This window comes from Sorex araneus, chromosome 3 (assembly GCF_027595985.1).
Source record: "Sorex araneus isolate mSorAra2 chromosome 3, mSorAra2.pri, whole genome shotgun sequence".
Lineage (NCBI taxonomy): Eukaryota > Metazoa > Chordata > Mammalia > Eulipotyphla > Soricidae > Sorex > Sorex araneus.
The window spans coordinates 186099483-186115179 of record NC_073304.1 but is presented as its reverse complement, the minus strand read 5'-3'; the positions used below and the strand labels follow the sequence as shown (position 1 = coordinate 186115179).

Genomic DNA, 15697 nt, shown 5'->3' with positions numbered 1-15697 from the left:
CTTAGTCCCCTGAACATGAGGTGCCAGGGATCGAACTCTGCTCGGCCCCAGTATTATTGCTCCAGTCCCAGCTGTCGACAGAAAATTTTAACCAACCCCTGTTTCCTCCCTTTTCTTTTCACTCCCACATTTCCCTAGTTCCCAAAACCCAGTCCACACAAAAGTGTTTGTTTCTTCTCTTTCTGCTCCAATGAAAAGATTGAAAATGAAGACAGTGACAATGAATAGCAAAAAAGAAGTGAGATCTCAACAGGCAAGGGTCTGAGATTCTTTTCTTTTTTAAAAAATATTTTTTTTTAATTTTATTGAATCACCGTGAGATAGTTACAAGCTTTCATGTTTGGGTTACAATCTCACAATAATCAAACACCCATCCCTCCACCAGTGTACATTCTCCACCACCAATATCCCGGGTATGCCCCCCTTTCCCCCCTCCCCCTGCCTCTAAGGCAGACAATATTCCCCATACTCTCTCTCTCTACTTTTGGGCATTATAGTTTGCAACACAGACACTGAGAGGTCATCATGTTTGGTCCATTATCTACTTTCAGCATGCATCTCCCATCCCAACTGATTCCTCCAGCCATCATTTTCTTAGTGATCCCTTCTCTGTTCCATCTGCCTTCTCCCCTCCGCTCATGAAACAGTCTTCCAGCTATGAGGCAATCTCCCGCAAAGGTCTGAGATTCTTAAACCATTCCATTCTCTCTTTTATCAGACCTTCTCCCTGCTTCTCACTGTATTCCTCTTTCTTTCTTCAAATTTACCAATAGAAAAGTTGGGATCAGTGCTGGGATGAAACTCATGTTGGATGATACCTACTGGAGGTCGGGGCTCCTAGCGGGTAAAATTAGACTTCATCTCACACACCCAGCGATATGTCTGCAGGCATAAATCATCATTCCAAAAGCCATCCCATCGAATTTCAACACAGAGCTCATGTGAAGAATCCACCTCACGCCCTTTCCAGCCATCTGGCTGAAATGGAGCCCAGTGCCTAAGAAAGTGGGAAAAAGCTTAAGTTATAAACCCCCCTTCATTCACGTCACATGCATCCCAGCCTCATAAAAGCACAGATGTGATGGAGGGTGTGCTCATGGAGCAAAAACTGCAGTTTTGGAGGTTGGGATTCTGGGAGGTAGGAGAGAGGAAAGGGATATTTGAAATGGATGAATATTTGGATTGAAAGCCAGATGCTGTCCCCAGGCCAAATTAACATTAACAAAGGGGTGTGACTTACTCGTACTTATAGTTTGTGCCATCCACCCATTTCCAGGAGTCATTACTCTCAGTGAGACCTATCCAGTAATCGAAGGAATTTGTGTGTTGTACGATAAATTTCTGGAAAATAGACAGGAAGATAGGTTCTAGTCCCTAATACCGCCATGCCAGCATTAGTTGTTCCCCTCAGTCTTCCCCAGACCGATCTATCCTTAGGCTAAAGCATCAGCTCCTAATTCAATTTGATCTTTGCTTTTCCTTCTGTAACCATAGCTATTTAGTGAACATTTGTTGTACTAGACCTCATACTTAGGGTCTTACAAAGAATATTTTATTTAACCCTCACAAAACCTCTAAGTAGGATGCCCTAATGAGGCACCTGAGAATAGGTAGCATCTAAGAGTCAATTCAGTGCCTAATTTCATGATTACTGCGCCCTGAGCTAGTCACTCTTTCTCCAGCTCACAGCTGTTCCCAGAATTCAGGGCTTTTCCCTGTTCTTGTGACTGTCAACTCAGATTCCTGGCCCTCCACCTGTGACCCACATTGATCTCAGAACCCACCAAGGTTCTTGTAGTACATCTGCCCCTGCTCCTTCTCTATAGTGTAGCTGTCATTTCAGAGTCTTATCAGACCCCAAGTTTCCAAGCTCAGATATCCCAGAATCTTTTTATCACTTGATTAGGTGAGGTCTTTCAGTCATGCTGAGGATTAAATAAAATAATCTTGTTCTGAGTGGGAGAAACAACCAATTCCTGATGCAAGATTGGACTGAAAAAAATCTGAGAGCTCCCCAGGACTCGTACACATGCTTTGTAGGTAACTGCACCTCCAAGTGACTTTCTCTTATAATTCTGGCTATTTGGGGGCTTTATGTCTACAGGTTGGAAAGCTGGCTGTGAGAGGATGTGATCACCTGTTTATGGAGGAAATAAAGATGGGTTAACAAAAATGCACACTTAACAGCTTCCTTGAACAGTTGTCAGGGCCAGAGAGATAGTATAACAGGTAAGGCAGTTGCCTTGCATGCAGCAAACTTGGGTTTGATCCCCTACACCCCATATGGTTCCCTGAGCACCACCAGGAATGATCCCTTAACATCCCTGAACACCAAGAGGAAGCCCTGAGCACCAAAAGGTGTGTTCCAATAAATATATAAATAAATAAATAAATAACAAGGGCTGTAGAGATAGTACTGAGATAAAGCACTTGCTTTATACACAGTCATTTAACCTGGGTTAAATCCCTGGTACTACATATGATCCCCCAATCTCCCCTAGGAATAATCCCTGAGTGCAAAGCCAGGGAGAAGCCCTGAATACAGCTGGTGAGTCACAAAAATCAAAAATAAATAATAAATAAGCAAATAAATGGAAAAGAGTTACTCAGCAGGGAAAAAAAACACCACATCTGAGGTACAGAATATAGGAGTAAAAAAAGAATTGATAGGAAAAGAGATAAAGATGGAAGTAAATAGACACAAGATGATGACTGGGAAGATAGACAATGGTGATTCTGGAAAAGGTGGTCCAGAAGAAAAGATAACATGACAAGAAAGAAAAACACTTAGCAATATGACTGCCACTGTCACTGTCATCCCATTGTTCATCTATTTGCTCGAGCAGACACCAGTAACATCTCCATTGTGAGACTTATTGTTACTGTTTTTGGCATATCTAATACACCACAGGTAGCTTGCCAGGCTCCACCATGTGGGCAAGATACTCTCAGTAGCTTGCCGGGCTCTCCGACATGAAGACTTTTTTCTAGGGGTCAGAACAGTAATACAGCCTTGCAGATAGACAACCTGGGTTTAATCTCTTCACCCTCAGGGTTCCCCTGAGCCCATCAGGAGTGATCCCTGAGGGTAGAGCCAGGAGTAAGCCCTGAGCACCACTAGGTGTGGCTCAAACATCCCCCCGCCCCCATCATTTCTTTTTTCCTAGAAGTTGAAGACAGGAGGCAGGTCACTTGCCTTGCACATGGCTAAACCCTGGTTTCATCTCCTGCAGCACTTATGATCTCTGAGACCTGCTAGGAGTCATGCCTGAGCACAGAGCAGGAGTAAGCCTTAAGCACCACTAGGTGTGTCCCACTGGGTGTGGCTTCCCAAAAATATCTTCCAAAATTTTAGAAAATGTAAGTTTTTCTGTTTTTTTTCTTTTTGTTTTTGTTTGTTTGCTTTGCTTTTTGAGTCATACATGGCAATGCACAGGGGGTACTCCTGGCTCTGCACTCAGGAATCGCTCCTGGCATTGCTCAGGGGACCATATGGGATGCTGGGAGTCGAACCCGGGTTGGCCACATCCAAGGCAAACACCTTACCCGATGTGCTATCGCTTCAGCCCCGAAAACATAACTTTATTTTAAAGGACTCCCTGCCATCAGAACAAAGTTACTAGTAGACTGTCACTGTCATCCCATTGCTCATCGATTTGCTCGAGTGGGCACCAGTAACATCTCCATTGTGAGACTTGTTGTTACTATTTTTGGCATATTGAATATGCCACAGGTAACTTGCCAGGCTCCGCCGTTTGGGCGAGACACTCTCGGTAGCATGACAGGCTCTCCAAGAGGGGCAGAGGAATCGAACCTGGGTCGGCGGCGTGCAAGGCAAACTCCCTACCCGCTGTGCTATCGCTCCAGCCAACAACGGGATGGCAGTGACAGTGAAGTGACTAATAGACTGTCACTTCACTGTCACTGCCATCCCGTTGTTCATCGATTTGTTCGAGCAGGCACCAGTAACGTCTCTCATTGAGAGACTTATTGTTACTGTTTTTGGCATATCCAACACTCACGGGTAGTTTGCCAGGTTCTGCCACTCGGGCTCGATACTCTCGGTAGCTTGCCTGACTCTCCAAGAGGGGTGGAGGAATCGAACTTGGGTCAGCCTCGTGAAAGGCGAACACCCAACCACTGTGCTATCTTTCCAGCCCACTAATAAACTAGAGAAACTAATTGTTCTCAACACAAAAGATATGTTAATTCAAAAATCTGGAAATAACTGGAGTGCCCAAAAACAGATGACTGGTTAAAGAAACTTTGGTACATCTACACAATGGAATATACTATGCAGCTGTTAGAAAAGATGAAGTCATGAAATTTGCATATAAGTGGATCAACATGGAAAGTATCATGTTAAGTTAAATAAGTCAGAAAGAAAGAGACATAGAAAGATCGCACTTATCTGTGGAATATAAAGTAGCAGAATGGGAGACTAACACCCAAGAGTAGTAGAGATAAGAACCAGGAGGTCTGCCCCACAGTTTGGAAACTGGCCTCACATGCTGGGGGAAAAGCAGATGAGATAGAGAAAGGAACACCTAGTAGAGAATGTTGGAAGGACCCACTCGGGTTGAAAGCTGCGTGCCAAAAGTAGATTATAGACCGAACATGATGGCCACTCAGTACCTCTATTGAAAACTACAACATCCAACATGAGAGAGAACAAAAGGGAATGCCCTGCTGCAGAGGCAGGGTGGGATGGTGGGGGTTGGGGTGGGAGTGGTGGGAGGGATACTGGAAACATTGGTGGAGGAGAATGGGCACTGGTGGAGGGATGTAAACGAAATGCAAACATGAAAGTTCATAAGTTTGTAACTGTACCTCACAGTGATTCACTAATAAAAATTTTTTTTAAAAAGATGTTAATTGAGGGCTGGAGCGATAGCACAGCAGGTAGGGCGTTTGCCTTGCACGCGGTCGACCCGGGTTCGATTCCCAGCATCCCATATGGTCCCCTGAGCCCCGCCAGGAGTGATTCCTGAGTGCATGAGCCAGGAGTAACCCCTGTGCATCGCCAGGTGTGACCCAAAAACCAAAAAAAAAAAGATGTTAATTGTAGTGATGTAGTTAAGGTGCTATCTAATGCTATATAGTAATTATATTGCAATATTTGAATACATAGGGGCTGGAGAGATAGTACAGCAGGTAGAGCACTTGTCTTATATGTAGTCAAGCTGGTTTCAATCCCTGGCACCATATGTGGTTCCCCGAAAACTGTCAGGAGTGATCCTTAAGCACTTATGGGTACACACACACACACACACACACACACACACACACACACATCTCTCAAGCTAACACTTTGCATACTCAAACTTATACTACATTGAGGCCAGAGAAATAGAACCGCTGGTAGGGCATTTGTCATCTAAGTAGCCAAACCAGATTCTATCCCCAATACCACATATGATCCTCTGAGCCCTGCTAGGAGTGATCCCTGAGTACAGAGCGAAGGGTCATCTCTGAGCACTGTTGGGTGTGGCCCCAAAACAACAACAACAACAAAAACCCTACACTATGTAATATATTAATTATATCTCAACTTTGAAAACAAAATTGAGGGCATGTGGAGAAATAGACATTTGTTTTCTCATACTTTGATTTTTTATAAGAGCTACCCTCAACACTGCCCCTTCAGGCCCAGGAGCTGTACCCCATGATTCTTGTTGGCCAGTAGTTGGGCCTGATAGTTCACTGTTCAACCAGACAAGCCTGGGGTTTAGACGAGCACTATTGGAGGTCACCATGGCCATACCTCTTAGTGCTCAGGCAATGTTCAGGGCTACAAGGGTTATACCTGGTAGTTTTGGGGGGATCATGTGGTGGTAAAGATAGAACTTAGGGCCTTACCTACTCTCAACCAATTGAACAAATTCCATGGTCCAAATTTTTTGTTTATTTGTTTGGTTTTTTGGCACTCTGTGATACACAAGACTTTTCTTGTCTCTGTGCTCAGGAATCACTCTTGTCAGGGTACATGTGGGATCATTATGGGACACTGAGGATCAAACTCCAGGTCAGCCACATGCAAGGCAATTGCCTTACTCATTGGACCACTTATCTGACCCCCCTCCAACTTTTATTTTTGAAGTAATTTTCAGTCTACCCTTTAAGTTGATGAAACTAATCACAAATATAACTGAAAATAAATTATACCCAGTCCAAATACTTGTGAAGAGAAAACTAAATGAATATGTCTCACATAACAAATGCAAGAAAACAAAAGCAAGCACATAAAACAAAGATAAGATTAGGATGGAAAGTACAATTAAATTAAATGTGAATGAGATTCATTCACTTATTAGAGAGAAATACTCATTTGATTTCTTTTTTTTTCCCAGAGGACCACATCCAGCAATATTTTGTGCTTCTCCTGGATTGGGTCTCAGGACTCACTACCTGTGGAGCTGTGAGATTATGCAGTGCCAGGCATCAATCCCAGGACTCCAACGGACAGAGCAGGGGCTCCAGCCCTTGAGCTATCTCCCTGGCCCTTTAGTAGATACAGTCTCACTTTCTGTGATAAATTCTTCATCACCTGCTCACCTGGCTCCTGTACCTTTGCCAAAGCTCTGACTTGGGCAAATTTCCCTCCTCTTAGAATTGAAGGAAAGAGAACCATTAACTCCTGAATTCCTACCAGACTTCTAGTTTTTTGTTTGCTTGGTTTTGGTTCTGGGGCCATACCACGTGCCAGGGGGATACTCCCTGATCTGTGCTCAGTGGTCCTTCCTGGTGATGTTTAAAGAACCATGCAGTGCAGGAATCAAACCCAGGCCTTTTGCATGCAAAGCCTGTGTCAGCCTGTTGAGCTAGCTTCTACCCCACAGACTTCTGCATTGGAGTTTTCCTTAGGTTACTAAAAGAAAAAAAATTCTTGATAAAGAAGCCTACGAACTACAGGATTACATTTCTGTGATTTTGCCTGCACTGGGAAGGCTCTGCTCACCTGCTTTTCTTCGGAATTGACTACCGCCAGATGGGCTTTCTCCAGCTGGCAGTAGTTCTCAGCCTCAGGCCAGGTGCTCCCAGTGTGAGAGAACCAGTAACAACTGCCTTTATATTCTATCCAGTTAACTGGGCAGCATTTTGTGCCTGAAGGGAGGACAAGAACAGAAGAAGGTTAAATTCTGCTGGAGGAGACAGGAACAAGGGAGCTGGAGACCTCCCTGTGCCTACCGTTGCTCCGTAAGAATGTCATTTGACAAGACAGGGTGCTCAGATCAACTGAGAAATGCTTCAGATGGTCAAGCAGAGTACTGTGGTCTAGGAGAAAAAGTAATGGATAATGATGTTATGACGTCAGCAGTGCGCATGCCACTGACACCATGACCAGGAATAGGACTTCAACCTTTGCTGGGCAACACATACACACACACACACACACACACACACACACACAAACACACACACGCTTTCACTCCTAACCTGCTTTCAACTCCTTCAGTAGTTTCTCCAACTTGGTTTCCAGAGATGTCACCTTGCTTCTTGGGCTGCCTCCTGGAAATAAATGAAAAGCTATTGTAAGGGTCTATCTCACAATGATTCAACTTTAAAAAAATTAAATAGATAAATAAATGGAAAGCTAAAAAATGGTTTGCAACCACTCTGTCTCCTGACCATCCCTCTCTCCTCCCACCACTGGGTGCAGAAAGGTCTGCCTTCTTCTTGACCTGGGATGTCACAGACTCTGGATCCCCCAACTCTGAAGTTTCCTGTGTTGTCACTTTCTGAAGCCCATGTCACTCCCCTGTCAGAGCCCTTCCGTCAGTCCCCATTTTATCCAAATAAACCACCAAGCTGTTCATGAGGCCTGCCTGTCTACTCATTTCTTTCTCTAGCCCACCCTCCATCACTTCCCTCCTGACACCCTCACCTCCTGGTCCCCTCACCTCCTTGGGTCACCGGTTCTCTTCCCTCAGCCCATCACCCACCTCCATCCTCTTTGACTTCTTAACTCCATCCATCAGGTCCCTCAACCCAAGCTTAGCATTTCTAAAATGCTGCCCAGTTTCTCAGAGAGGGTGACCTGCTCCAGATCCTGCATGGGCACTCAGCATGGAGGTCCCCAAACTTGCTGATAAATGGGAGTCCCAGGCTGCCCTGCCCTCAGGAGATGCTACTCACTATGGAAGCTTAGAGACTCCATCTCCATCAGGGTACTAGAGGAGAAGTTGCCAAACTTTTCTTTCAGGGTCCACAACTCCACTTGCAGCTGGGCTTCTTGTCAGGAGACAAAGGGAAAAGGACAAAGTGGTGAGGTCATATCCCATATGAGAGTTCCACCTGTCCCTCTCACTGCCTCCCCATGTTTGATGCAGCACCTCACTCCTCTCCTCTGTCATGGACCCATCCCTCTTTGGCCCCTGGCCCCTCACTTCGGGACGCGATCACGCAGATGGCCACCAGCAGGACAATGTTAAAGCCCAGGATGAACAGGCTGAGGCTATGACTTGAGCAGAGGCGCTGACACAGCGGAGGCTGGGGTGGAAACATCCCTGCAAGAAAAGGGGCGTCAGGAGGGAAGGCATGAAGGATACAGAGTAGTATCCAGGACAGGGGAGCTAGAGAGTACACAATGGAAATAAAGCAAAGGGCATAACCAGCGGGGAGGGGGCTCAGTGACTGGGCTTTGACTTGGCATTCTGACATTGCACATGCATTTGCACGCTCACCTCCACTTGAAAACATTCTAGATGCACACACCCGTAACATACGGGTGGACATACAACACACACAAAGCACATAATACCTCTGTGTGCAAACCTTCCATCTTAGACCTGGGGTTCTTAGAGGCTCAGCCCTGTGTTCTTAACCTACGTCTGAATCCTTCGATAAGTCCAAAACAGGAACAACCTTCCTCAGTTCTACTGGAAAGTTAAGTTCAAATCACAAATCACTCACTACAGACCAGTCCCCAGGGATATATTCCAAGTCCCTTAAGCAGGGCTTCCTCACCCACTTTGCTCAGCTCTTGTCCCAGAACCCCTTATTCCACTCCAGATTCTCTTCCTTAGCCACTATACATTTCATAAGAACCTCTCTCTCCCCTCAGTTCAGCAGAAGCTTACCTCTCTCTCTTTCTCTCTCTCTCTTTCTCTCTCTCTCTCTCACACACACATTCTCACACTCACAATACACTTGGCCACATACACATATTTCTAGTTTACTCTCACAAATACACATTCTCTTCAACACTTGTTCTTACACACAAACCATGGCACACATTCATAGACCATCTCATGCACATATTCTCCCATACACTCACATCTTTGTTTTAATGGAGCTAGCCTCCTCCCTGAGTCAATCCTCCAAGTCTGAGTTCCCACTTTTGGACCAACCACCTCAGAATAAAATGCTTATTCATTTCTTTGTCTCGGATCCCAGTACTCCAGTCTTCTCATTGCATCACACGGAGACTCACGGATATCTGAGTGTTGATAATACTCAGTATTCTAAGTACTAAGAACCCACAATTCTCCCCAAGTCACTTCCTGTCACCGTTCTGAGTTGGATGCGCTCCAGCTAGTGATCACCCAGGGCTCTTGATCTCTGACCCCCCCATTCCTCCTCTACAGCTACACTCAGGATCTTTCTTTCCCCCCTTATCTTCAGCACTTAACTACTCCCACTCTCCACTCTGAGCATAGTATCACCTAGCTTAAACTCTCCCTTCACATTACTATCCTAACCCCTCTGTTTCTGTTTCCAGAAGCTTCTCCTAAACTAGTCTTCAACACCCATGGCTGATCCCCTGATTTCTGTCTGTGATACTGTCCATACAGTGGGTCCTTATTCTACTTCCCAACCTGGTCATTCTGGGTCAGCTCAGCAATGTCCCTGTGCTTTCACCCTAACCCAAGACTCCCCATGGATGAATTCAGTTGTGCTGTTAAACGAGCTGAGATCATGGACATAATGTTCAACTTCCTGGTGCCTCTATTTTCTACATCCACTTACCTGAAGAATGTTACTTTAAATTCAAACACCTAAAAACAGAGAGTACAATGGTGATTTTCAGGCACTTGGGAGGGAAAATGGGATTTCAACAGGTAAAAAAGATTCAGTAATGCAAATGAGTAAGTTATAGTGATCTGCAGCCCAAGAATGTCTGAAGTTAACAGTGAGGTGCTGTTAACATAGGTAAGGGCTGTGGATGTGCCCAAGTGGTAGAGCATATACCTTGCATATGTAAGGTCCTGGGTTTGACATCCAGTACCATATGGGCCCTCCCACAATTCTGGTGAACATGGTGACCTGAACAAAATTTAAATAAATAAATTTTATTTTCTGAAGAGCCTCTCAGCATTTCTTGTAAAAGACTTATTTTCTCATCTTAAAATGCATACATGAATAAAATTTTCACTTGGCGTGCCCCAGAGGGGGGCGGGTGAGAGCCCTTCCCACCCCAAGGGACCCAGCCCCGGCAGCCGACCTCCACTACCCAACCGCCGCCACGCTCCAGGCTGCTTTCCTCACGCATGAGTGAACATATTCCTGGAGTGCACAGCTGGACACATCATCACAAAGTGAAATATACATATATATGTATTTGTATATATACATATATATATATATCTTTCTGGGAGAGCCGGGCAAGCTACCAAGAGTATCCCGCCCACCGGCGCCAGCCCAAAACTCCAAGTGGTCCCAGCCACCGGAAGTCACGCCCTCGACCCACCCTCGGCGCCATCTTGATGCCACAATCCACAGAGAAGCGGCAGGCATTCTGGTGAGCAATGCGGCCCGGACAATGCTCCGGACCCGAATCGGGGCCAGCAACACTGGGGGGCCGAAAGGAGGAGGTGCCGCCAGCACACCTTCTCCAGATGGAACCCTGGCGACACTGAGCAGCAACTAACACGGCTCCAGGATTCGGGACTGGGACACATCCGAGCCGCGCGGCCGCGACCTTTTCTAAAACCTGAAAACATACAATCTTTTAATGGAAAACTAATTATCAATTGCCTCCTTATTAGGGTTATCTTGTTTGGGGATATAACTCCCACAACAATAGTGAGTTTTGTGTTGAAATATGGAATGTAATCAAGGTGAAGAGAAAATAAAGTGAAATTCATCAGTTATACAGTTGGGGTGGGGGGCGGGGGGTATACCGGGGATTTTGGTGGTGGAATATGGGCACTGGTGAAGGGATGGTGTTTGAATACGGTATAACTGAGACATAAACCTGAGAACTCTGTAACTTTCCACATGGTGATAAAATTTTTTAAAAAATTAAAATTAAAAAAAAAATAGAGTATCCCGCCCGCACGAGAGAGCCTGGCAAGCTCCCCGTGACATATTCAATATGCCAAAAACAGTAACAGTACAGGTCTCATTCCCTGGCCCTGAATGAGCCTCCAATCATTGGGAAAGATGAATAAGGAGAGGCTGCTAAAATCTCAGGGCTGGGACGAATGGTGACATTACTGGTGCCTGCTCAAGCAAATCGATGAACAATGAGATGACAGTGACAGTAATACAGTGATTGGATGGAAATTAGACTTTTAGTGATCATTGTAATGTAGTATATGAAGAGTCAACTTATAATAATGTATACCTGAAACCTATATAAATGTGATAAACAATGTTGCTTACATTAAAATTATTTTAAACTGTTACAAGGAAATGTTTCACATTAAGTGTTCTGACCACAATAAAAAGCAATGGGGGACCTGAGTGATAATATAGCAGGGAGGACATTCGTCTTGCATGCGGCCAACCCAGGTTTGATCCCAGGCATCCCATATGCACCACCAGGAGTAATTCTTGAGTACAGAGCCAAGAGTTACCCCTGAATATTGCCAGGCGTGACCCAAAAAGCAAAAAGTAATTAATAAAAACAATGGGAGTAAAAATAGTAACCATCTGATTAGATTGTCCTGATAATGAAATGAAAGAAATCATGTCAAGTACTGTGTAGGCAAGTTTACCTACTAGATTACCCTTCCCAGAAACAACTGAAACAAAAATCAGAGAGTGATAAGAAGCGATCATTTTTAGGACACTGGACTTGTATTGACAGGAACCCCAGGAGATAAGCGCTATCACTGCCCTAGTCAAGAACAGTCCTCACACCAGCACAGAAAAGGGAAGTCCCAGAGGACTCCCTCTGCTAAAGAGATGAAGCTGAGGGTCTGAATAGACCAAGATGCTCAGGTTTCACAATACAGAGTGTCAGAGAGGAGAGAGTTGCAAGGAGGCAGCTCTGCAGAAGGTTCCCCTTAAGCAATCAGCAGAGTGCTTAGTAGAACATACCTGCAGGGAAAACGAACCAAGATCATAAGAAAAATAAACTGCCCAGGTCAGGGAACAATATCTGGTACTCATACAGGATCAGGAACAGGATCTATTCTCACCAGCCAGTCTGGAAAATTCATCCCGATAGAATCATAGAGTACCAAAGAATCATAGAGCACAAAAGAAGGTCTTGTCTTAGAGAGCTCTAGAGTCACCTAACATATTTTATAAAAGTTCCACAGGAGGGGCTGAAGTGATAGCACAGCGGGTAGGGCGTTTGCCTTGCACGCGGCCAACCCGGGTTCGATTCCCAGCATCCCATATGGTCCCCTGAGCACCGCCAGGGGTGATTCCTGAGTGCATGAGCCAGGAGTGACCCCTGTGCATCGCCGGGTGTGACCCAAAAAGCAAAAAAAAAAAAAAAAAAGTTCCACAGGAATTAAATTCATTCCAAATTACTTAGGTGCATCCCAAAACAAAACTCAAGAGTATTTAGAGAAATACAAATATGTCCAGTTCCAGCAAGTTCAAGCTCCCAATGTCTGGTATTCAGTCAAAGGTTGTTTAACAAGAAGGAAGCAGGAAAACCCAACTCATATAAGAAGAAACATCAAAACTAACTTAGGGGCTGGAGCGATAGCACAGAGGGGAGGGTGTTTGCCTTGTGAGCGGCCAAACCAGGTTCAATCCCCAGCATCCCATATGGTCCCCCGAGCACTGCCAGGAGTAATTCCTGAGTGCAGAGCCAGGAGTAACCCCTAAGCATCGCTGGGTGTGACCCAAAAAGCAAAAAAAAAAAAAAAACTAACTTAGGGCCTAGAATTAGCAAACAATGACATTAAAAGATGTTATAAATGTGTTTATGTGTTCAATGTATGAGTATTAAAAGATATTTATAAGTTCCAGGTTGAACCTGTAGACATAGAAACTACAATGTCTAAAAGAACCATACACTGTATGCAGTGTATGAAAACAAGATTATCTATGCATGAGGAAAGAGGAGTTACCTTAAAGACAGAAATGAAAGAGGAGAGAGGTAGGAGCCATAGTACAGTGGGTAGAACATTTGCCTTGCACGCAGCCGACCTGGGTTCAATCCCCCACATCCCATATGGTCCCTCAAGCACTGCCAGGAATAATTCCTGAGTGCAGAGCCAGGAGTAACCCCTGAGCATTGCTGGGTGTGACCCAAAAAGAAAAAGAAAAAGAAAGAAAGAAATGGGAGAGGGGAAAGACAGAAAATAATATTTGAGGGGCTGGAGAGATAGTATAGTGGTTAAGGTAAGCTTGCCTTGCACATAGCCCACCTGGGTTCAATCCCCAGCATTCCTATATATATGGTCCCCTGAACACTACCACCAGGGAAGTGATCTTGAGTGTAGAGCTGAGAGTAACTCCTAAGCATCACCAGCTGTGACCCAAAATCTAATAATAATAATAATAATAATATACTTATATTATTATATAATATATAAAATAATAATAATAATTGAGGAAACAGTGGCAGAACATTCACCTATTTGCTGAAAATCACAGGCTAAAATGCAAGAAGAATGGAAGGTTGATGGTACCCAGTGGGCATGTGAAAGATGCTCATGTGATATCCCAGGAGAAAGAGGCTGCTGGAGGCAGGAAACAACTGATACCCCCTAATATACTGTCCCTCAGTCCTTTGGGGTGAGTTCCCTCACCCATGAGTCCTGGTGGACTCTCACCAAACCTCCTGCTTCAACTTTGAATCCTCTCTACCACAGAAGATCGAAGAAAATCCAAAATCATTTTTCATACACCCAACTGACATAATGTGAACGCTGCAGAGGGGAATGACACATCTGCGTTGCCTACCCCCTGGTAAAAGGTCTCTACTGACGACACTGCCCCCCTACACAAACCACAACAGCAGTCTGCCAGGTCTGCCGGCCTCAGCATTGTGAGGGTCTCCTCCCAGCCCATGGTAAGAAAAACCCCTCCCCAGCTCCCGAGTCCAGCATATCCTGTCTTCACCAAACCTCTCTCTGACACAATCTGACACCCCTAGTCCCTGCCCTGCAGCCTAGAAGATTGGGCAGGGAGTTTGGAAGAAGCAGGAATTTTTACAGGGTCTCTCTGTGCCCGTTTAACCTCTCCCTCCCTCCCTCCCTCCCTCCCTCCCTCCCTCCCTCCCTCCCTCCCTCTCTCTCTCTCTCTCTCTCTCTCTCTCCCTCTCCCTCTCTATCTATCTTTCCCTCTGTTCCCTTGCGTGCACACACCACTTGCATGCTTACACACACAAACACACACACAATTTTGCACAACATATATTACTCAGGAAAGGCAGGGGGTTGTCACCCCCAACTTTCATTATTCCCTTACTTCTGAGCACACATTCTTTTCTTGGGTCTTGGGCAATGGAGAAGAAGGTGGGGTTGGGGGCAAGGAAAGATGTCAAGTGCCTCAAATCTAGAGGAGTCTGGGCATAAAGTAAAGACGACAGACGACACAGTGGAAAATAGTCATCAGGAACCATAGAGAAGTGAAGTAAAACCTTGGAAACTGGATACTTGCCTTTCCAGTCTGGGGCCTCTCTCCTAGCATGGCGCCCAGGAGTGCTTGGCAGTTCCCCTCCATCAAGCTCGTAGTTGCTTTCCTCAGGATCCAGCTGCTGGATGTCTTGGAAGTCCTTATCCATGCTGGCTCTGGGGCAAGAGCTGAATCTGGGATTAGGTTGAGCAGCTCTTAGGCTGAGTTTGAGCTGATGTTTGCTCTAAGATGCTAATCCATATGGAGACTGATGATGGAGTTGAATTTAGGGTCTAAGTAGGTCAGGGTGAAGGCTTGGTTCAAGTCTGAGTTTGAAAGAGAGTTTGGGGACTAGAGTATGAAACACCTGTACCTTTGTTTTGTACAGTGTTTCCTGTGCCTTCTCAGGAGTCTACTTAGGCCTTAGTATGATCAAACACCTTCCCTCCACATTCCCATGGACACACACACACACACACACACACACACACACACACCCCTTCCCATCTGGTCCCCATCATTCCTATACAAGGGTCTTCTTAATCCCAAGTCTTTTCAGTCCCACCTGCCTCTGCAGCTGTAGTTACAGGGTTACTTTACCTTGTTACAGGGTGGAGGGTTGACCCTAGGTCCCTCAGGCAGCTCTGGCCCAGGGCAAAGGAGACGCTGAAATGATAGAAGAGGGGCAGGTGGTGCTAGGTGAAGAGAGAACGGAAGAAAGCTGGTACCTCTCAGGATCCTGAGTCCATGTGTCTGACTGTCCGGATGATATTAACCTGACATCTCCTGTTCCCAGAACTTTGGACAGTAAATAGAAATAGAAATGGACTTGGAACTCTAGCAGGCAAAGCGGGAGTGGGGGATGGCATTGTGTCTATTCTTCCCAGAGAAGGGGTCTTTTTGTCTGGTGCCCACCCGCGCAGGCTTGTCACTTCACTCTTCAGAACAG

At 45.4% G+C, this 15697-nt stretch overlaps 1 protein-coding gene across 1 annotated transcript; it reads right to left on the bottom strand.

The window, feature by feature from the left end:
- Window positions 1-396: 396 nt before the first annotated feature.
- LOC101545207 (asialoglycoprotein receptor 2) lies at window positions 397-15472 on the bottom strand. The gene is made up of 9 exons (XM_055132207.1): window positions 15349-15472; window positions 14794-14942; window positions 8388-8507; window positions 8137-8232; window positions 7438-7509; window positions 7189-7275; window positions 6959-7104; window positions 1241-1341; window positions 397-997 (listed from the first exon to the last, which is right to left on the bottom strand). The coding sequence occupies exons 2-9, from the start codon at window positions 14915-14917 to the stop codon at window positions 838-840; spliced, it is 906 nt and encodes a 301-aa protein (XP_054988182.1). The 5' UTR covers window positions 14918-14942; window positions 15349-15472; the 3' UTR covers window positions 397-837.
- Between the last annotated feature and the right edge of the window lie 225 nt (window positions 15473-15697).

Coding starts and splice junctions, on each gene's coding strand:
- LOC101545207 (XM_055132207.1), bottom strand. CDS start 14,917: ATGGATAAGGACTTCCAAGACATCCAGCAGCTGGATCCTGAGGAAAGC. Junction 7,510..8,136: donor GGAGTCTCTAAGCTTCCATA/GTGAGTAGCATC, acceptor ATTTATTTCCAG/GAGGCAGCCCAAGAAGCAAG. Junction 7,276..7,437: donor ACTGAAGGAGTTGAAAGCAG/GTTAGGAGTGAA, acceptor TTTTTCTCCTAG/ACCACAGTACTCTGCTTGAC.